The 23,703-nt window shown below is 41.6% G+C and overlaps 1 protein-coding gene across 2 annotated transcripts in view; it reads right to left on the bottom strand.

The window, feature by feature from the left end:
• The window catches only part of POLK (DNA polymerase kappa), a 113,963-nt gene that overhangs the window by 18,210 nt on the left and 72,050 nt on the right, over positions 1-23,703 (bottom strand). For both annotated transcript variants that reach the window (XM_075838451.1, XM_075838460.1), the window contains exons 8-12: positions 14,692-14,816; positions 12,228-12,394; positions 9,759-9,791; positions 5,488-5,584; positions 2,521-2,692 (exon numbers count right to left, since the gene is read on the bottom strand). In XM_075838451.1, coding sequence (XP_075694566.1) covers positions 2,521-2,692; positions 5,488-5,584; positions 9,759-9,791; positions 12,228-12,394; positions 14,692-14,816 — 594 coding nt within the window. The remainder of the gene's footprint in view (positions 1-2,520; positions 2,693-5,487; positions 5,585-9,758; positions 9,792-12,227; positions 12,395-14,691; positions 14,817-23,703) is intronic.

Genomic DNA, 23,703 nt, shown 5'->3' with positions numbered 1-23,703 from the left:
CTCCTCCCCGTATGGGTCACCGGAAATCACCGACCCCTGGCGTCACCGCGCCGGAAGTGAATGGGCCTGAAGCTGCCAACGCTGGGCATCGTCCAGCCGAGGGAGCCGAACATGACCCCGGGAAACCGCCAGAGGAAGGACCACAGAGTGGACCTTAAACCACCTCCGTTTTGACAGGGCTGGAGGAGGGAGGCGATAGACCGGGAGAGGAGGGAGTACCTGTACCAGGCTCAAGGTTGCTCCCTCCAAAGGAGACTTATACCTTCCAGAGCATCCCTAGTGGAATAAGGTAAGACCTTGCTAGGGGGTCTGCAACCCCAGGAGAAGTGTTTTTCCTCAGGACAATCCTTCCATCCGGAGGACAGGAAACCTGACTGGTGTGTGTGGAGAGGTGTGTCCTTTTTATATCCTCAGGTTTCCTATCCAGCGGATTGGACGTCTCTCCAAGGGTGCGGTCATAGGTGAAAGGGTAAAACAAAGATTACGATGGAATTAAAAATATACATGTTCTGTATAGATCGAGGTTGGGTCCTTAAAACTATTGCCCCTGGTAGGCCTAAGGAACCACAGTCCGATATTGACAGGGAATTACAGCCTGTATATTGCCTATAGGATGCAAATCATGAATGTAAAAATCTGTGACCTCCAACAGCAAAGAATGAACACAAAAAGCTACAACCTGGAAAAGGCAAAATTAAGGAACTTGTTAAAATATTGAACATATCTTCAAGAGTTTGTGTGTTATCTCTATAGACAGTAGGTGAAGTACACACACATTATATATATATATATATATATATATATATATATATATATATACACACACACATACACACATATGTACATACATACACACACACACACACACACTAGTCCTTCTCGATGAATTAGAATATCATCAAAAAGTTGATTTATTTCAGTAACTCAATACAAAAAGTGAAACTCTTATTATATAGATTCATTACACACAGAGTGATCTATTTCCAGCATTTTTTTCTTTTAATGTTTATGATTATGGCTAACCGTTAATGAAAACTCAAAATTTATAGTTTCAGAAAATTAGAATATTATATAAGCCCAATTTCAAAAATTATTTTTAATACAGAAATGTTGTCCTACTGAAATGTATGTACAGTAGACACACTCAATACTTGATCGGGGCTCCGACTCTGCATGAATTACTGCATCAATGCGGCGTAGCATGGAGGCGATCAGTCTGTGGCACTGCTAAGGTTATGGAAGCCCAGGTTGCTTTAATAGCGGCCTTCAGCTCGTCTGCATTGTTGGGTCTGGTGTATCTCATCTTCCTCTTGACAATACCCCATAGATTCTCTATGGGGTTTAGGTCAGGCGAGTTTGCTGGCCAATGAAGCACAGTGATACTGTGGGTATTAAACCAGGTATTGGTACTTTTGGCAGTGTGTAATATCAAGTCCAGAGTCAACGCAGCGTCTACCAGGAAATTTTCGAGCACTTCATGCCTCCCTATACTGACCAGCTTTATGGAGATGATGATTTAATTTTCCAGCAGGACTTGGCACCTGCCCACACTGCCAACAGTACCAATACCTGGTTTAAATAACCACAGTATCATTGCGCTTGATTGGCCAGCAAACTCGCCTGACCTAAACCCCATAGAGAATCTGTGGGGTATTGTCAAGAGGAAGATGAGACACCAGACCCAACAATGCAGATGAGCTGAAGGCCGCTATCAAAGCAACCTGGGCTTCCATAACACCTCAGCAGTGCCACAGGCTGATCGCCTCCATGCCATGCCGCATTGATGCAGTAACTAATGCAAAAGAAGCCCCGACCAAGTATTGAGGGCATATACTGTACATACAACTCAGTAGACCAACATTTCGATATTAAAAATATTCTAATTTTCTGAGAGACTACATTTTTGGTTTTCATTAACGGTTAGCCATAATAATCAACATTAGAAGAAAAAAATAACGCTGGAAATAGATCAGTGTGTGCAATGAATCTGTATAATACAGGAGTTTCACTTTTTGAATTGAATTACTGAAATAAAATAAAATTTTTGATCATATTCTAATTCATTGTGAAGGACTAGTGTGTATATCACAATCACACATGTAGTTTATATATATACACATACACACATACATACATACACACACTTTATACATACACGTAAAAAAAAAAAAAAGGAATAAGCAGCACTCTATGAGGATGTGTGGCAACTGCAACCGGATCGGAGGTTACAAATACTCCAAATAAATTAAAAGAAGTTGCAGCACTCCAGCGAAAATCAAGTGAAAATTTATCAGCTCATATTAGTGCAACATTTCAGTTCCACAATTGGACTGAAAAAGGTTTCATTGTGGGACTTGTTGCACTAATATGAGCTAAAAAAAAACCTTCACTTGTTTTTCAATGGAGTGCTGCAACTTCTTTTCATTTATTTGGAGTATAATTATTTATCTATCTATCTATATATATTTTAACATCTGTTAATCCTGAAGTGAGCTTCATAGTATCCAATTTTAGATTTACCCATCAGTCTGAGTCGCAGAGGTTCTGGCAAAGCCAAGTCAATTTCTGACTTGAGAATTTCTTTGGCAACAGAAAAAATTTCCTCCTCCGTGTACACTGCATAGGACATGGTAGATGTTCTGGTCTTGACTTCAAACGTGACATTTTTCAGTTTCAAGGTAACAGTTCTGCCCTATAATAAAGGAAGCAGAAGTCCAGTTACAACCCTATAAAGGCTCCAGTGTGTTGCTTTTGGCTGCAGAGAGAAAAAGTTCACAAAGAGGTTATGAAGTTACAGCCATTATGAAAACTGCCAGTTCCACCCATTGACTGAACTCTTACTGCTCCAAGCATACGCCACAATATTATTACTTAACTTTAATAAATGCTTAGAAAACATGAACCTCAAAATGCAAAGCAGGAAATAACCGGACAAGGACATCTATTAAAGAGGAAGTGTAAAGACAAGTAAAACAAACATAATCCTGGAGGAGAACCTGGGAAATATTCTCCTAGTGTGGAAACAAAAATAACTAGGATCTCTAGTAATGTCGAATTTCAAGGTCCAGTTTACCCACAAACATTTATTCGGATCTATTTTTGGAAATTTAAAACGGATGGAGGAATGGGCCGGATGCATGAGTAAATATTTATTAATCCCGGAGACAGCGCACAAAGTGAATTCTGCTAGACGTTTACCAAGAGAATGATTTTATTTATATAGCGCCAACATATTCTACAGCGAGGTACAGAGGTTGTCATCACTCACTGTCCCCAGTGGGGCTAACAATCTAAATTCCCTCATGGTTTGCTTTTGGAGCAGGAAAAATGGAGTACCAGCTTGAATCTGTGCTCAAGCTGCTATAACCGCAGAACTCTGTTAGCAAGTTTCCTCTACAGACACGCAAAAAAGTTGTAATTACGTGTTTGGATAAGATGGGCAGGTTATATTAGCTATACAAGTTATATTATTATCGGTCTCTTACTGCTCCTGCAGCAGGATATTGTTGTGTATTAAAAGAGGCATGGACTCGCGGGACAGGGATGTAATATTACCACTTTAAAGAAGCATTAGTGAGGCCTCATCTAGAATATGCAGTTCAGTTCTGGGCTCCAGTTCATAGAAAGGATGCCCTGGAGTTGGAAAAAATACAAAGAAGAGCAACGAAGCTAATAAGGGGCATGGAGAATTTAAGTTATGAGGAAAGATTAAAAGAATTAAACCTATTTAGCCTTGAGAAAAGACGACTAAGGGGGGACATGATTAACTTATATAAATATATTAATGGCACATACAAAAAATATGGTGAAATCCTGTTCCTTGTAAAACCCCCTCAAAAAACAAGGGGGCACTCCCTCCGTCTGGAGAAAAAAAGGTTCAACCTGCAGAGGCGACAAGGCTTCTTTACTGTGAGAACTGTGAATTTATGGAATAGCCTACCACAGGAGCTGGTCACAGCAGGGACAGTAGATGGCTTTAAAAAAGGCTTAGATAATTTCCTAGAACAAAAATATGTGTAGAAATTTTTCCTTCCCTTTTCCCGTCCCTTGGTTGAACTTGATGGACATGTGTCTTTTTTCAGCCGTACTAACTATGTAACTATGTAACAGCAGTGAGGGAGTAAAGGGCTGCAGTAATTCAAGTCACGTCCTAATCTGCCCCATGTTGAAATTAATGAAGTGTGCTGCCTGCAAGCGAAAGAAGCTACCAAACCGCATAGAACACTCATTTTTAATTATAGATTATATATATTTTTTTATAGGCACTGAATATACACTATATGGCCAAAAGTATGCAGACACCTGACCATCAAGGGTTTGTTAGACACCCCAGTCCAAAATCATGGAAGTTAATATGGAGTTGGGTCCCTAATGCAGCGATTAGCCTTTACTCTTCATGGAAGACTTTCCACAAGATTTTGCGAATTTTTGCCAATTTATCCAGAAGAGCATTTGTGAGGGCAGACATGAATGTTGGATGAGAGGGCCTGGCTCACAATCTCTGTTCTAGTTCATCCCATAGGTCTTCGATGAGCTTGAGGTCAGCGCTCTGTGCGGGCCAGTGAAGTTTTTCCACACCAAACTCACCCAACCATGACTTCATGGACTTTGCTTTGTGTACTGGGGCACAGTCAAGCTAGAGCAGAAAAGGGCCTTCCCCAAATTGTTCCCACAAAGTTGAAAGCAGGAAATTGTCCACAATGTTTTTGTATGCTGTGGGATTAACATTACCCTTCAGTGGAAATAAGAGGACAAGCCTAATCCCCGAAAAACTGCTCAAGACCATTATCCCTCCTCCACCAAAATTTACACTAGGAACTATACATTCCAGAATTCGTTCTCCTGCAACTGCTAAATCAAGATTCATCCAACCGATTTTCAGATAGTGAAATGTGATTCATCCCTCTAAAGAACACATTTCCACCGCTCTAGTGTCCAGTGGCGGAATGTTTTACACCACTCCAGCCAACCATTGACATTGTTATCTTAGGCTCGTGTGCAGCTGCTCGATTATAGAAACCCATTTCAGGAAGCTCCTGACACACAGTTTTTGTGCTGGTGTCACTTCCAGATGCAGTTTGGAAATCTAGTAAGTGATGCAACAAACGATAGGCAAATTTACACGCTACATGATTCAGCATTCGGTGGCCGCGCTCTGTAAATTTACATGGTCTACCGCTTCGCGGCTGTGATGTTGTAACATCTTGATGCTTCCACTTCACAAAAATATCAATTATAGTTGACGTGGCACATCTAGAGGATCAGAAATTTCACAAACTGACTTGTGGCAAATTAACCTCATTGGGCGAACATAGGAAGATATTCAGCAAGGCTTCCAACACGTGTCACATCCTTAACCCAGCATATACAATGTTCTCAATGTATGGCTATAATGGTTCACTGTAGAAAAGGATTTGATACATCTGTAACAATTCTTCAAGTCATCATATCAGAGAACCAAGGTTTCAGGGAAAAAACTTCACAAACCTTAAGTCCTTCCTTATTGAGGTCTTCTGCAAGGTCCTTGCAAAGCTCCCGACACAGCTCATACTGTTCCTCAGGGGAACTCATTTCACTAAAGGTCCTGAAAGAGGTAATAGTCTTATTCTGTATTAACTATAAAATTAACAAACGCAATCACAATATATATGTGTATTTTCTTCACTTGGTTTCTGTAAATGCACATTTTTACTCTCCATGCCTGATGTGTGCAACCTCTTTTTGTAACAGCTGTGCAATGTCTCCCCTTGCTGCTCTCCGACCCCTCTCACAGCTATTTTTTTATGCTTTATAATGTATCGTAAAAATAATATTAGTTTGATGCTACGAGTCATTACTAGTACGGGAATACCAAATATATAGATTTTTTATGTTTCACTACTTTTGCACAATGAAAGCTCTTTATATGAGCACAAATTAATTTTGTGTCATTGCATTCCTAGAGTCATAATTTTTTTTTTATTTTAGACGTATAAGGGGTTGTTTGCGAGAGGAGTTGTAGTTTTCATTGGTACCATTCTGGGGTTCATATAATTTTTTTAAACTTTTATTTGAAAAAACATTTTTGCAGTACATTCACCCCTTTTTTTTCTTTAAAGCTAAGCGAAGTACAGTATAAGGGTATGTACACAGAATTTTTTGGCACTGGTTTTGATGCATTTTCCCATGTCGCGGAAAACAGGTAAGATTTTTTTTTTTCAGCATGTAGAAAAACAAAGAAGAAGCATCCTGCTATAACTTAGGGTTGATTCTGCTCTTGACCGCCCATTAAAATCTATTGGAGGCAGAAAAACATCAACGCCACGCGGCTTGACGTGGTGTTTGAAGCTTTTGTCGTACACAAAAACCACGCTAGCGGATTTTAGAGAGTTATACGTTTCCCAACCAAAAAATGCCTTTAGGAAATATGGAGGCATATTTTTTCTGATGTGCATAAAACTCCATGGTCACCCTGCAGTGACCCTTAACCTGCACATCCCCAGGTACACAGAAACCCATTCCCCTTGTTCCTCCGTATCCCGTATTAACCCTTAGTGTATAGGGAAAGTTATTTTAGGAGGGAGTGGGACAGAGATAGTGAGCGTGTGAGAATTACAAGTAACTTATGTGTATTGTGTTGTAACGTTACTTCTGTGTATGTTTAGGTAACTGGGTGGCGGTATAATTAGGATTTTGATACCGTGTTTATACTGTACGGTGATTAGTTACTGTATTTTATGAGAGTGATTACTGTATGTTAATAAATATTACCTTTATTTACGATACGGTCTTATTCACTTGAGCAGCAGCGAAAGCAATTAGATAGACGTTAGTATAAGGAAAAGGTAGGGGGAACTAGGCATAACCTTAGTGACCCTGATTATAAAGGCGGTAGTAATAGTGGGTGTCACTAACCAGTGAATCCCGCTATTACCCCACACCCTTTAACAAAGGTCATGAAAATTTTACTTTTACCTCTATATAGAAAAATGTAGTAAAAATTAAAGCTCACACTTGCAATCCCCTTCTGCCGTGGGTACAGGGTTCCCGGCCAGTGCCTATTTACTTTGGTTGGATCCGTGACATGCCATAGTGACTGCTCCAATGGCCACTTGCTGTACTTACTGGGATCCCAACAGCGGCCCGTGTTTGGCTGGAGCATTTCATGTGTCAGAGCAGCATGTCACTGCTCCAGCCAATTTAAACTGAGACAGGCGGGGATCGTAGACTGGCACTGGAGTGGCAGGGGATTTAAAGGCGATAAGGAGAGTATGAGCTTTTTTTTTTACTACATTAAATGGTTGTCTAGTTTAGAAAACGTATGGCGCTCCATGCAAAATGATCTTTCGGCGCCCCACCCCATCATAAAAAAATGCCCCATATAAAAGTATATTGCCTCCTACAGTAAAATGCCCTATATGGTGCCCACACACAGTATACTGCCCCTTTATTGCCCCCCATAGAGTATAATATTTAATAGAATATATTCTAACCCCTTCAAAGATACAGTATTTTGTCCTCTAATTGTGCCCCCACAGTATTATGCTCCCTAAGCGCCACACACTATATTGCCCCCTGTAGTGCCCCTACACAATATAATGTCCGCTTAGTGGCCTCCAGACAGTATAATGCCCCCACCCCTGGCTGCCACACACAACCAACCCTTGTAGATAGTGCCTCCCTGTAGGCAGTGCCACACAGCCTCCCACCTCCCCCTTGCCGGCAGTGCCACGCGGGCCCCCCCCCCCTTGCCGGCAGTGCCACGCGGGCCCCCCCCCTTGCCGGCAGTGCCACGCGGGCCCCCCCCTTGCCGGCAGTGCCACGCGGGCCCCCCCCCTTGCCGGCAGTGCCACGCGGGCCCCCCCCCTTGCCGGCAGTGCCACGCGGGCCCCCCCCCTTGCCGGCAGTGCCACGCGGGCCCCCCCTTGCCGGCAGTGCCACGCGGCCCCCCCTTGCCGGCAGTGCCACGCGGCCCCCCCTTGCCGGCAGTGCCACGCGGCCCCCTTGTAGGGAGCACTCACCTTCCTGTACATAGTGCCACTGTAGCTTCCTGAAGGAGCGGAATCCCCCTGTGGCCGGACCGCTTGATGTCTCTGTTCATATATGGACAGTAGTGACATCAGGGGCAACTGATGTACATGGGCTGTACATGTGCTTAGGAGAAATTTTAGAAGCAGCAGCAGCTATACAGGTCAGCCGTGCAGACACAGTGAAGAAGCAGGGTGCTGCGGACCTGTACAGCTGCTGGGCAGTGAACTAGATCCAGAGCAGGACGCTGGGTAGGGGCTTCACACATCAGCAGTACAAGCTGAAGTAACAGCAGCCCAGCGTCCTGCTCTGCATATATTCTCCTGCTCCACCTGTCAGGTCCCAGCCAAGCTGCTCTCTGCTGTACTCCTTTCCCCCCTACTTTCTGGGTGACAGGAGGGCACTGCTATTAGTACACACCATATATAGTGCGCAGAGCCTGGGAAGGCTCACAAGGTACTTCATGAGGTCATCATGCAGCCTGCGTGTGACCCGGCTCATAATTCTCCTTCCTCTGATCAACGCACCTTGCACAGCACTTTGGACAAAAAGAAAAAAGGAACTACGGACACCTTTCTATTTATTCCGGACACAACAGACCGTTGCTAAAAGTCCTCTAATTTCACAGACTGACGTGAATTAACGGACGGTTAGCAACCCTGTTCTGAAACACAAGCAGGGGAGGGGAGCCAGCGCAGCACCCCCTTCCACCTGCTGGAGTGATGCGCTCCGTGCAATGGCACAGGTCGCACACTCCTAAGGCCGAGCCTGTTCTCATATACCCTGTTATGGAATGCACGGTTAAGAAATAGGGGTTCCCCAGATAAACCAGAGCGTGTCTCCCTCTAGAGGACCCAATACATACATTATTTCAATGAACACTGCGTAATCCTTTATTTCCATGTGGTGGCACTGCAGAGGAATTGAACACTACGGATTATGGCCGATCGCCAGTTTTCCAATCAGTTGGACTCCGTGTGATCAGTTTATTGTTGAATGACCCTTCTAACAAAAGGGAATTGACCAAAGCGGAAAACCCTTAATCATGTTGGCCCTCAAAGCAAAACACCCACATTCACAGCCCATAGGTTTGAGGAGTATAGGAAAATGTACCACTTTAAAAAGGTATTTTTCGGGCATTTTTAAAATAAATTTACTATTACCAGCAAATAGTTTAACCCGTTAAAGAGGTTAACCACAGACCAAAAATTGCTCGGGATTTATATTTTTATGTGAAAAAAGTCACTTACTAATGTACTTTCATTTTTAATTCTGTACTGAATTGTGCAGTTCAAACCTGGCGAATTGGTGCTGGAAGTCCTGTCGTTTTCCTAATATTGATGACGCGCTGACACAGCCCCACGTGACTGAGGGCTTGCTTCCTGTGCGGTTCGTCTCGGCATGTTATCAAGCGCATGACCGCAAGGGGCTGGAACATTGCCTATTGCTGGAGTCCCCAGCGCTCTGCAGAACTGCTCCCGATGTCTCAATCCATATATGTACAGTAACGTCAGGAGATCCCTTATCCCTGGAGTTCCCGAGCAGAACAACTGATGCTCTGCCCTGGACTCAAGCACCGATCCAGACGTCCCTTCCATATATGGACAGTGACGTCAGGAGTTTCCTATTGCTGGAGTCCCCGAGCAGAGCATCAGCTGATGCTCTGTTCGGGGACTCCAGCGATAGCCAATAAGCCAGCCCCTTGCGGTCATGCACTTGATAACACGGCGCAGTTTATACAGGAAACATACCTTTCTGTGCTCTTGCTTTTTCTTTCACCATCTCTGGGAAAAAAAACAAAAAACAACACACTTTAATGAATATTAATAATACAATCCGTTTTTTAAAGGGTTATTCCCATCTAAGACATTTATGGCATATCCAGAATCGGGCTCAGCCGACCCCTGTCCCACCTGGTGAGGTGGCCACAGAGAAGTGTGTCTCTCTCCAATGATTCCTATGGTAGTTACGGAAACAGCTGAGCGAGCAAGCTTGATTCTTTGCCTGGATGCTGTGGCCGGCGGATGCTTCACCAGGCAGGACGGAGATCAAGTGACCCCCGATCTGTGAGATAGGTGCTGAGAAATGGTACCTGCAAATCTCAGACACTTATGGTATATCCCATGGCTATGCCATAAATGTCTGATGGGAATACTACTTTAAGTACATATATGATTTTTCTTTTAGTTGAAGCTTAAAGGCTATGAAAACCGCGGCAGCCATTTTTTTATATTAAATGTATGTAATTGGTGATCATTTTTCTAATTTAAATGCAGTACAAATTTCCTACAGTTTTTGAGATGCAACATCTATGTATCCTCTATACATTAACTCTCGGCTGAGAGTGCTTGATACAGTTTCTATGTATAGAGCAAACATAGAAGCTGCATCTCAAAAACAATGTTTAATAAATATAAATTAGAAAACGTTTATAATCACCAATTACATACATTTAATAAAAAAACGGCTGCAAAGGTTTTCATAGCCTTCAAAGCGAACCTCTGTCTTTTATCATATTATCGTGTTCAGTTCCAAATAGCAGTCGGACCTCTGTTTCTCAGATACAGAGCTACAAATCCCCATGAATAAATTTAAAACATAACATTCTGTCTGCCTGCCGCCACCACTAGAGGGGGCATTATATTTTATGCATACGGTCTTACTATTGAGTTCAATGTATTAAAGAATGCATTAAGCTCTTGAGCTCCCTCTGGCGAGGGCTGCAAGTAGTCGGAAGGTTATCTTTTAAATCTAAGTCTATGCACTAAATGTGTAGCTCAGTATTGGTGAAAAATGGAGCTCCAACCACAATTAAGATGTATTAAGAAGTTAATCTACAGAGATGTTTAAGCCTATTTAGATATTTAAAAAAAAAAAAAAAAGAACGCCAAACAGAACTAAATGGTGTTCCAGGGCGGACGTTCATTTTCACCATGGTGAAAAATACATATGGCAAGAATGAAATACAGCAATGCCAATAAAAGTTAAAGTGACAAAAATACAAAAATCACCAGGGGAGGAAGGGGGCGTAGAGATGTGGCACAGAAAAATGCCTCAAACGCCTTGAGGCGTTTCAGTGCCACATATCTCTACGCCCCCTTCCTCCATCATGTCTCTAGGTACGGTATGTCTTTTTTTTTCTTTTTTATCTATATTTCTGGTGATTTTTGTATTTTTGCCACTTTTTTTATTGGAATTGCTGTATTTCGTTCCTGCCATATGTATTTTTCACCAGTCAGAATCTACTTCACGTACCTAGTAGCCCTACATTTGCTTGTCTTTTGGCTACTGCCATATTGCTATATATCTTTTGTATATATGGTGTGATAAGGAAAGGGATGTTAGTTTTGAGATGGGTTGTTTCGGTTTACCTCATGGTATATCTACATCTATACCTTACTGATGCTGCTCTCCGTGTAAGAGCTGCTCTATTTAGTTTATTTATATATATTTTTGGGATACCATGTATTGTTGTTTATTAATAAATACTTCTATTTTTTACGATACGTGGTAGTTCTATATTTATGCAAACTCTGTGCAGCCACGTGCCTGTAGACTTTCAATGACCTGTAGACACAAGTTTTTGGAAAATCGCCCGTGTCTACTGATGGGTCTGCAGGGATGCCATGATGAAATTCCATGTACCCATACATATTATTTGATTGCTATAGCTGCTAAATGGAAATGCTTTCAATAAGAACATATTAGAGAAATAATGGAACAAAATGGAGCTCCACTTTGAACTGAAGAGTTAAAGAGGTCCTGTCAGCCCTCCTGACGTGTGTTTTAATAAAATATTTGTATTCCCCATGAAATGTCATTTCTGGAGCCTCTTTTCTTAGAGCTCTACGTTGCCCAGTTCCTCTGTTACTCCTCCTAGAAATGTATGAATAAATGGACAACTGGGCATTATCAGTTGGGGGTGTATCCCTACACAGACTGGCAATGTCCAATCAGTGCTGACAGAGTGAGACTGTGTAGGGACACCCATCTTTCACAAGGGGAATGGTGACAACCAGTTGTCAATTTATTCACAGAGGAATGGCACCAAGCAGAGCTCTAAGAAAATACGTTCTAGAATAGTTAATTCATGAGAGATCAGAGTATTTACCAAAATAGACATGTCAGGAAAGTTGACAGGTCTTTTTTAAAGGACACTTCCAGCTTATGTGAGACACAAGGGTAATGCAGGAAATCTATGCACACAAATATTCACTCACCTTTCTATGCGTGTTGATCCCAGGCCCAGTGAAATATGTAGAAAATTATGCCAGGATAGATCTGAAAACAATAGTGAGAGCAGCACCCTCTGCTGGTACAGGTCAGTACAAGTTGTAATTCCAAGTGCTCGTAACATTTTCTCCGTGACTTTCCCTATGCCTGGAACCTGCAGTAGTAAACACATCCATCAGTAACTCTTTACAGAGAGCTGGCCGCATTACATAGGGTGTAGGAAACAGTTACTGCTGACAAGCACAATATCTTCCAAGAGTCGCTTGAAATCCTGCTGTGTTTTCTTACCAAGGATGATAAATTCTTTAGGTTTTACTATTACTATGCATGCCAAGAACCCACAATGAGCTGTGGTCTGAAAAAATATGTCCGTGTTGAACGGGAGGTATCTTATAGTAAATTCTAAACACTAGGGGAAAATATTAAAAGGTTTACGCTTGTTTTCTGGTGTAAAAAAGTTGCAAATTTAGGCAAATTTTTACTCTTTTGCCACTTTCTGAATGTGGCAAGGAGACGGACGTGGTTCAGTGGGAGGGGCGGGGCCTCTAACAGAAAGACTAATTTACCATAACTTCCGTCACAATTAGCCTTAATTATGGTGATAGCAGATGTAGATTTAAATTTCTGTTTCACGGACAGCCAAAACCGTACAAAATTTATTTAGAGGTGCACATCTTAATAAATTTGACGCATTTCCCACCGACGTAAATTAGCTTACAAATAGCTTGTGAAACGTCAGTCTTAAAAGTAAGTTCACATAGCGCAGATACGTGCGTAAAGGTACACAGCGTATCTACCCTGGCGGCCGCAGGGAATGATATATCTGAACCCAACCTTCGGTATTACAATGTTCATCTATATTATCTTACTTTTCTTGAGGTCAGCCTACAGAGGGCATCAGTATGGATATTTAATGGATGGCAGATAAAGGGTAGAAAAGCGCATATGAAATGAAAGTACATAGCCATAAATTAGGATACAGGAGAAGCTTTATTTCTTTTTAAATTATTGATTTATCCACTTCTGTCGCAGATCCAGCAGAAAATGATTGAGTCTGCCAACATCAATCTAATCAGAGCTCAGCAATTCTACCGAGTGAACTTACAACGACCACTTACGGAACATGCGGCATCGTCCACACTGAAACATGTGTTTTTGCACAATTCAGTTCACATCTAGCGTTTAACAAGAACACGGTTTTTGGGCTACAATTCAGTTCTTAACACCGGTCACATGCTTGGTCTGAGTTATTTTGAGGTGAAAACATCAGCATAAATAACACATGTAAATTTTATGCAATGTAAAATGCTGAAGACCTGCAATTAAACACATGTACAAATTTATTATAAACTTTTCGGTTATATATGTGGTTAGTATCAAAGGTCTTAAAAAAGGCCTGTCACCTCTCTTGAAATGACAGTTTTAGTAAAAACTTGTATTCCCTATAAGACAAATTATTCTGGAGCCTCGAGAGCTCCGTGTTGTACCATTCCTCGGTTATTCTGTCAGGGATCATTAGCCTGTATATTGTTTGCAAAAACATTATTGCTTTATATCAGTATATTCCACAAAGATTTGTAAATGAAACAAGATGGAGGCTGTATGAGGGACGCGCCTATGGAGACACCGCCCCTGGAATGCAAGAGGAGTGTACAGATGAACTTACAGCTGAATAGAGCCAATGGGGCTTAAGCACGTCCCACATCTCTAGGGAGGAAACTTTTGTGTTTCTTTGTTCAATAAAAATTTAGTCTTCACTTCCTACTTCACTGAGGGAGGATCTGTACCAACTTGTCTCCTGATATATTTCTTCCACGCATGCCCTCAGATTCCAACTTACGGAGGTGGTTATTCGGTGTGAAATAACAGGGAAAAGGATGTTAGCCCTGACAATTCCTCCTACAAAATTATAAAGAAAATTGACAACTGGGTGTTACCAGTTGGGGGAGTGTCCGACACAGTCCAATCCATCCGACACGGTCCAATCAGTGGTTACAGTCTCAGACTGCGTAGGGACACGCCCTTTTGACAAGGGGAAAGGTAACACCCAGTTATCAATTTATTCATACATTTCTAGGAGGAATGAAAGGATTGCCACAATGCAGAGTTCTAAAAGAAAAAGCTCCAGATTGTCATTTTTTGGGAAATACAAGTATTCAGACGACATGTCAGGAGAGGCGACAGGTCCTCTGTACGGCCACTCTTCTCCGTGGGTTGTGTCTGGTATTGCAACTTTTCCCTATTAAAGTTCAAGATGCTGAGTTGCAATACCAGACAAAGCCCATGGACAAGAGTGGCGCTGTTCCTGGATGAAAATAAAAGAGCTGACCCTTTTTTCTAATCGTGAACATCCCCTTTAACTCCGTCAACATATCCGCCATGTGTGACCGTGGTCTTATACCTACTAGTATTATTAACATCTTACAAGGTGAATAATAAACTGGTTCCTACCTTCCTAATAGGCAAATCTTTAATGAAGTCCAATACCGCCTGTCTGTCATGTGGAATTATATACTGTCCATTAGGTTTGTTCTTGTCACTGCAAACTTTGGCCAACATCATGTTTGGAGCAATGCCTGCAAACACAAAATAATTAGGAATGACCTTTATATTCTACTAGTCCAGTAGAGGCTTAAAAATGATTGACTCAGGGGTGGTTTTTAAGCCTCAGTACTCAGTAATAGTTTAACAATTGTAATGTTTAAAGCCCTCGGGTAGTTTTGTAGAATCTTCCAGTTTATCTTAAAGCTCTTGTACAGGGTTATAAAAACATGGCTACTTTCTTTGAGAAACAGCGGCACATATGTCCATGGGTTGCATCTAGTATTTCAGATCAGCATAATTAAGTGAATAGTGATGAGCTGCAATACCACACACAACCTATGGACAGGTGTGGTGCTGTTTTTGGAAGAAAACAGCCATGTTTTCCTGAGGGTATGTTCACACGTCTTAACAAATTACGTCTGAAATTATGGAGCTGTTTTCAGGCAAAAACAGCTCCTGAATTTCAGACGTTTTTGCAAGTAGTCGCATTTTTTGCGGCGTCAATTACGGACGTAATTGGAGCTGTTTTTCAATGGAGTCAATGAAAAACGGCTCCAAAAACGTCCCAAGAAGTGTCCTGCACCACTTTGACGCGGGCGTAATTTTACGCGCTGTCTTTTGACAGCGACGCATAAAATTACACCTCGTCTGCACAAAACATTGTAAACCCCATTGCAGGCAATGGGAAGATGTTTGCAGACGTATTAGAGCCGTCTTTTCAGGCATAATTCGAGACGTAAAACGCCTGAATTACGTCTGAAAATAGGTTGTGTGCACATACCCTAATACTTCACAACCCCATAAATGAGTATTTCCAACTAATTGGTAGATATATGATCTCATATGTGATCCAATCATTTAACAATAAGCAACAATCTAAGGCCCCATGCACACTAATGTATTTTTGCGGCTGCAATTCACCTGCAAATCCGCTGGTGAATTGCGGCCCCATTCATTTCTATGGGCCCATGCACACGACTGTGGTTTCCACGGTCCGTGCATGGCCCAGGAGCCTGGACCGCAAAAAGAAAGGACATGTCTTATTACGGCCGTGTTTTGCGGTCCAGGCTCATAGAAATTAATGCACGCGGCTATTTGCGGGCGGCCCTCGGGTGACACTCCACTGCAGCTACCCGTAAAATACAGCACCAGGTAAGACAATAGCCAGGTAAAATATTTGAGGGTTTTCTAAGAGATGCTATTCTCGAGTATCTCTATATAAATAAACGGTTAACACAGCATCAGCATGGGTTTATGAGGGATCGCCTCCTGTCTATGAAGAGGTAAGATCTAGTTTGGACCTGGTTAAGGCTGTCTCTAGACTTTTCAAAGGTTTGATACTGTGCCGAAAAGATTTGTATATAAAATTAAAATCCTGGGACTGGAGGAAATGTGTAATTGGGTCAACAACTAGCTCAGTAACAGAAAACAGAGGCTAGTTATTAATGGTACATCCTCAGAGTGTATCATCGTTACCAGCGGGGTTCCACAATGGTCTGTATTGGGCCCTCTTCTTTTTAGGGCTAGTTCCCACAGAGGTTTTTGGCGCGGTTTTTGACACTGAAACCACGTCGGAATACACCTCTCATTGATTTTCTACTTGCAAAATAAAAGTGTGAACATGGCCTTAAATGACCTTTTATAGGGTTTACAGAGTATAATTTCAGCGTTTGCAGAGGATACGGAGCGCTGTAAAAGTAAACAACCCAGAGGAGCATAACGTAATAATACAGAGGGGGTTTGGAGAAACTGGAGCGTGGTACAGCTTGAGGAAGGTTCTTTGACGGACCGAAACGTCGCTGCTCACTTGAGGTGAATAAATCAACAGTTTTTCATCAATCCTTAAGTTCTGGTGCCGTTACTTCTTCCTATGGTTTTTGTATATTTCAAGTTGGCGAAATGATTCATCCTCTTGGGATCGTGCACATGGCCTAATTTGGCTTCTTCTTCTTCTTACGGTATATATATATATATATATATATATATATATATATATATAAACACACACATACATATACAAAAAACATAGGAAGAAGTAACGGGACTAGGACTTCAGGATTGAGGAAAATTATATATACACACAATTGCCACGGTGAATAGCAACCGTGGCATTTGAATAACTAGAAACAGGGGGAGTAACTTTCCAATGGCCCCCCAGCGACACGATTTCAGGGTGCCGTTGGTTCGCATGGCATCCTGGGGGCCTGATAAAGGCCCCCAGGTCCACCATCTTTGTACTCTTAAGAAGCCCTTGAGGCAGGGCATCATAGGAGACTGTAAGTATCCCGATATACTGCAATACATTAGTATTGCAGTATGTCGTGCATGCGATCTAACGATCGCTGGTTCAAGTCTCCTAGGGGGACAAGTAAAAAAAAAAAGTTAAGAAAAAACAAACATTTTCCCCTCAGGCACAATTTTTTTTTAAAAATAAAAAAATGTATATAACTGGTATCGACGCGTCCGTAAAAGTCTGTACTATTACAATATATCATTTTGAAGACCGCACGGTGAACGCCGTAAAAATCAAAACGCCAGAACAGCTGTTTTTTGGTAACTTCTCCCACAAAAAATGGGATAAAAACCGATCAAAAAGTCTCCTGTACCCCAAAATTGTACCAATAGAAGCAACATCTCACCACGCAAAAAATAAGCCCTCACCGCTCAATTGACGAAAAAAAAAAAGTTATGCCTGACAGAACGTGACAACAAAACTCATTCTATTTTTAACAATCAGTTTTTTCCTTGTAAAAGTAGTAAAACATGAACAGAAACGTTATAAATTTGGTATCGCTGTAATAGTCCCGCAGAATAAAGTTAATGCAATGTTTTTACTGCACAGTGAACGCCGTAAAAACAAAAACCACCCAAAATGTTGAGGAATTGCTGTTTTTTTTTCCTATTTTACCATGAAAATATTTTTATTACAGTTTTCCACTACATTATGGTACAATAAATGGTGCTGTGAAAATCTACAACTCGTCCCACAAAAAAACAAGCCCTCATACGGCAATATTGATGGTAAAATAAATAAGTTGCTGGGGAGAAATTGTAGCAAGAGATTCTGCGACTGGATTGGCTGAGCTGATTTGCTCGTGAACGAGTTAAAAGTCAGGCATCCTGGGATATAAGGGCACAAGCTCTAGCTTCAATTCGCTTAGCTGAAGTCACAATCAGGAAAGTGCCTGCCCATTTCAATATGCAGCAAGACAAGATTTTACATTTACTGTCAGACATGTATTATGGCTGGATCTCGGGCGAAGAAGTAGCCATCTGCATAATATAGGTATCGTTGGAATTGTAGTGAAAGGCTCTATTCAGCTGTGCAAAAAAAATATTTTTAGGCAACGTCATTGGAGGCACGCTTTAAGGCCCAAACTGGGCTGCGTCATTAAGGGGTTAAGGTCTAAAACACTTCCGGTCATGAAAAAGGGTTAAATAAAATGGCTGCCTACTGTTACACCTTGAGGCTTCTCCATATGTAGTTCACACATAATGGATATATTGCGGAAATATTCCGCAGCAAATCTGCAGCGAAAGATCTGAAGTAAATCGTGCAGATTTTGATTGAATCGCATGCATTGCATTTTAAATGAGGAAATTCTGCAATAAATACGTAAACATTGCGCAGCAGAAATGGACATGCTGCAAATTAAAGAAAACGCAACGCAGGTAAATTTTTTAAGACGGAAAATTTCTGCAGCATGGGGATGAGGCTTGTACAAATCTCATCCACTTTGCAGAATTTCGTCCACAATTCCAGATGAAAAATCTGAAGCTATTCTGCACAGTGAACTGGCCTAAGTTTACTGCAAACTATTTATACATTTAATTCAATTAAAGACAGCATACAGTAAGCTCCCCCTAGTGGTCGCTATGGGCAGACAGAATTTTATCATTTAAAAGGGAACCTGTCAAGCAATGTATGCGGTCCAATGTATAGGCAGCTTGCTATAGAGCAGTAGGAACGGAGAAGATTGACAGAGTTTTGTGAGAAAAGTTTCAGGATAACCTGTATCTTAACCCCTGAAGGACTGAGCCATTTATAATTCTTTCGTTTTGGTTTTCACTCCCCGCGTTCCAAGAGCCATAACTTTTTATTTTTCCATCAATAGAGTGATGTGAGGGCTTATTATTTGCGGGAGGAGTTGTAGTTTCTAATGGCACAATTTAAAAGTACCATATAATGTACTGGGAAATTGGAAAAAACTGATTCCTACATTGTCTTTTTGGTTTTCGTTTCCACGGCTTTCACCGTGCGGTAAAAATGACAACTGAACTTTATTCTGCGGGCCAATACAATAACGGTGATACTAAATATATGTACACACACACACACTTAAAAAGAAAAAACCTCTTTGTTAAAAAAGAAAAGTTGTTTTGTTTCACCACATTCTGAGAGCCAAAACGTTTTTATTTTTCCATGCATTGAGCGGTGTGAGGACCAATTTTTTGCGGGACGAGCTGTAGTTTTTATTGGTACTATGTTTTGGTATGTAAAACTTTTTGATCACTTATTAAAACATTTTTGCGAGCTAAAGTGACCAATAAAAGCGATTTTGGCGGTTTAAATAATGGTATATTGTAATAGTTCAGACTTTTACGGATGCAGCGATACCAAGTTTATTTTTTACATCCCTTTAGAAGAAAAATGGGACTTAACCCCTTAAGGACGCAGCCTTGTTTTGGCCTTAAGGCTCAGAGTCCATTTTTCAAATCTGACATATTTCACTTTATGTGGTAATAACGTCGGAATGCTTAAACCTACCCAAGCGATTCTGAGTTTGTTTTCTCGAGAGACATATGGCTTTATGTTAGTGGTGAAATTTAGTCGATATATTCAGTGTTTATTGGTGAAAAATTGCACAATTTAGAGAAAATTTATAAAAAATAGCATTTTTCAGAATTTAAATGCACCTGCTTGTAAAACAGATGGTTATACCACCCAAAATAGTTACTAGTTCACATTTCCCATATATCTACTTTAGATTGGCACCGTTTTTTGAACATTCTTTTATTTTTCTTGGACGTTACAAGGCTTAGAACATAAACAGCAATTTCTCATTTTTAAGAAAATTTCAAAAGCCTTTTTTTTAAGGTACCTGTTCAGTTCTGAAGTGGCTTTGAGGGGCCTATGTATTAGAAACCCCCATAAAAACACCCCATTTTGAAAACTAGACCCCTCAAAGAATTCAAAACAGCATTTACAAAGTTTATTTAACCCTTTAGGCATTTCACAGGAATTAAAGCAAAGTGGAGATGAAATTTGCAAATTTCATTTTTCTTGCTGAATTTCAATTGTATTAATTTTTTTTCTGTAATACAGAAGATTTTACCAGAGAAACACTACTAAATATGTATTGTCCAGATTCTGCAGTTTTTAGAAATGTCCCACATGTGTCTCTAGTGCGCTTGTGGACTAAAACACAAGCCCCAAAAGCAAAGAAGCACCTAGTGGATTTTGAGGCCTCTTTTTTTATTAGAATATATTTTAGGCAGCATGCCAGGTTTGAAGAGGTGTTGAGGTGCCAAAACAGTAGGTATCCCCCAAAAGGGACCCCATTTCGCAAACTACACCCCTCAAGGAATTCATTTAGGGTTGTTGTTACCATTTTGACCCCACAGTTTTTACACGGCACGTATTTGAATTGGGCTGTGAAATTTAAAAAAAGATGTCATTTTTCCCAATAAGATGTAATTTCTGATCAAACTTTCTTATTTTCAAAGGGAACAAAATACCCCATTTTGTCCTGAGTGCAGCAATACCCCATTTGTGGTGATAAACTTCCGTTTGGGCCCATGGGGGGGCCCAGAAGGAAAGGACCACCATTTGGCCTACTGGGGATTTTCTGGTGCAAAGTCACGTATGCAGAAGCCCTTGAGGTACCAGTACAGTTGAAACCCCCGAGAAGTGACCCCATTTTAAAACTACACCCCTTAAGGCATTCATCTAGAGGTGTAGTTAGCATTTTGACTGGAGACATACACCCCATAAACTGTAATGTGGGTTCTCATGGGTACGGCAATACCCTCAATGTGGCTGTTATCAGCTGCCTGGGCATGCAGCAGGGCTCAGAAGGGAAAGACGAGAGGGATAAGCTGTGCGGAGTGCATCAGGGTAAGTAAAACTGACGTAGATTAAAAATCAAGGGATGTAGGATACATTTTAAAACACTTTCATACAGAGCCTTAGTTTTTCGGGACACGGGTCACATTGGTATATTGTGTCCTTCCTTATCCCCCTTTTAGAACAGACTTTGCACCTCTTGACTTTTTCCCTTCTTGCCAGTTTGGGGAACTTCTCCTGGAAAGTGTTGCCCTGGTACGATGCGTGTGGCCTCGCTTCCAGAAGTACTGGGAGCCCCCCCCTTCCTGGTCCCTAAAAATTAGTTTCTTGATAACCACCTCTAGAAATTCGAGGAAAGTTCCCCTCTGGCCTGTACATCGACGTAGCACGTACGCATTGTATAATGCCATCTGTATGATGTGCACAGCCAGCTTCTTATACCACACGGCATGGTGCTGTAGGGCTTCAGGGCTTGATCTGACAAGTCCACCCCTCTCATGTACCTATTGTAGTCCAGGATGCAGTCTGGTTTGGGGGTCTCTGTACTGGTACCTCGTACAGGTACATGGGTACTGGTGTGACATCTCTCTTGTCCTTGACACACAATATGTTGCTGCTGGATTGTGCCCTGCTCTCACCCCTTCTGAGTGTTTGCCCAAGCAGAGTCTTAGGGAGGCCTCTCATGTTTCTTCTAGCAGTGCCGCATGCCGCAGGACTTCTGGAAGCGAGGCACTTGAAGAGTGGGAAGCTGGTATAAAAATTATCCAGGTAGAGGTGGTAACCCTGGTCCAGCAGTGGGTGCACCAAATCCCACACAATTTTTGCATTAACTCCCAGTAAGGGGCGGGGGGGCATTCTGGGGGCTGAATACCGGTGTCCTTTCCTTCATATATCCTAAATTTGTAGGTATACCCTGATGCACTCTCGCACAGCTTATACATCTTCACGCCATAACTTGCCTTCTTACCCGGCAGGTACTGGCGGAATTGAAGACTCCCTTTAAAATGTACCAAAGACACATCAGTAGAAATACAATTCTCGGGGGTGAATGCTTGGGAAAACCGGGCACTGAAACGGTCTAATAGGGGTCTCCGTTTATACAAACGGTCAAAACTGGGGTCATCTCAGGGTGGGCACGGCTCATTATCAGTATAATGTAAGAAACGAAGTATTGCCTCATTTTTATTTTTTTTTAGGTTCCAGTTCAGTTCTGAACTTGCTTTGAGGGGCCCATATATTATAAACCCCTATGAAACACCCCATTTTAGAAACTAGACCCCTCAAAGTATTCACAACAGCATTTAGAACGTTTATGAACCCTTTAGGTGTTTCACAGGAATTTAGAGCAAAGTAAATTCACTTTTATAACACAAAAAAAAGGTTTTACCAGAGAAACGCAACTCAATATTTATTGCCCAGTTTCTGCAGTTTTGAGAAATATCCCACATGTGGCCCTCGGGCGGTAATGGACTGAAGCACCGGCCTCCGAAGCAAAGGAGCACCTAGTGGATTTTGAGGCCTCCTTTTTATTAGGCACCATGTCCGGTTTGAAGAGGTCTTGTGGTGCCAAAACAGTGGAAACCCCCCAAAAGTGACCCCATTTTGGAAACTAGACCCCTTCGGGAATTCATTGTAGTTTACATGGGGTGCATGCGACTTTTTGATCCGTTTTTATTCTATTTTTAAGTGGCGTGGTGACTAAAAAAAACGCAATTCTATTATTGTTTTTTTATTCTATTTTTTTTACAGCGTTCACCGTGCGCTATAAATGACATTCACTTTATTCTGTGTGGTGATACGATTACGGCGATACCAGATGTTTATAGTTTTTTTATGTCTTATGGCATTATGCACGATAAAATACTTAATGGAAAAAATCATTCACTTTTTGTGTTACCTTATTTTAAGAGCCAGAACTTTTTTTATTTTTCCATCAATAAATCCGTGCGAGGACTTATTTTTTGCGTAACGAACTGTAGTTTCGATTATTACCATTTTTAGATACATTAGACTTTTTGATCTCTTTTTATTCAATTTTTTGGGAGGTGAAGTGACCAAACAATTGTAATTCTGGTACGGTTTATTATTATTTTCTTTTATGGCGTTCACCGCGCGGGATAAATAACAAAATAATTTTGTAGTTCAGGCCGTTATGGACTCGGCGATACTAATTATGTATAGTTTGTTTGTTTATTATTAATAAAAACATATAAAGGACTGATTAGGGAAAAAGGGGGATTTTTACTTTTAAAACTTTTTTTTTACTGTATTACTTTGTCCCACTAGGGGACTTGAGGGCAGGAGGCCCTGATCGCTATTCTAATACACTGCACTACATGCGTAGTGCAGTTTATTAGAACTGTCAGCTACTCACTGACAGCAAGCACAGTGGGTCCTGACTTTGTCAGGACCCACTAGGCTTCCGTCGATGGCATAGCCGGACGCCATTGTTAGGTGTCCGGTTGCCATAGTCACCATCGCCAGCCGCTATCATGTAGCAGGCGATTGTAGCTCAACCCCTAAAAAGCCGCGTTCGGAATTGAGATCGGTCCCCGCTGTAGGAGCAGCTGTACGAGACAGCAGCTGTCACAGCTCCTGTATGAGTCGGGAGGACGGACGAAATGGCCGTTACTCCCGCGACGTACTATTCCGTCGCTGAGCGTGAACGTATTGGTTAGCGTGACGGAATAGTACGTCGCTGAGTGCAAAGGAGTTTAACCAGCGATTATTAGACTAATGTATTGCAGTATATAGTTATTTTCACAGGCTTCTGTTAAGCCGTGCCAGAGACACAGCTTAACAGAGGCAGACAAAAGGCAGCAATGGGGGCCTTCATTAGGCCCCCAGGCTGC

The sequence above is a fragment of the Rhinoderma darwinii genome, chromosome 1, assembly GCF_050947455.1.
Source record: "Rhinoderma darwinii isolate aRhiDar2 chromosome 1, aRhiDar2.hap1, whole genome shotgun sequence".
In the NCBI taxonomy this organism is placed as follows: Eukaryota; Metazoa; Chordata; class Amphibia; order Anura; family Rhinodermatidae; genus Rhinoderma; species Rhinoderma darwinii.
The sequence above is the reverse complement of the archived record's forward strand: the minus strand, read 5'-3'. Positions and strand labels throughout refer to the sequence as shown.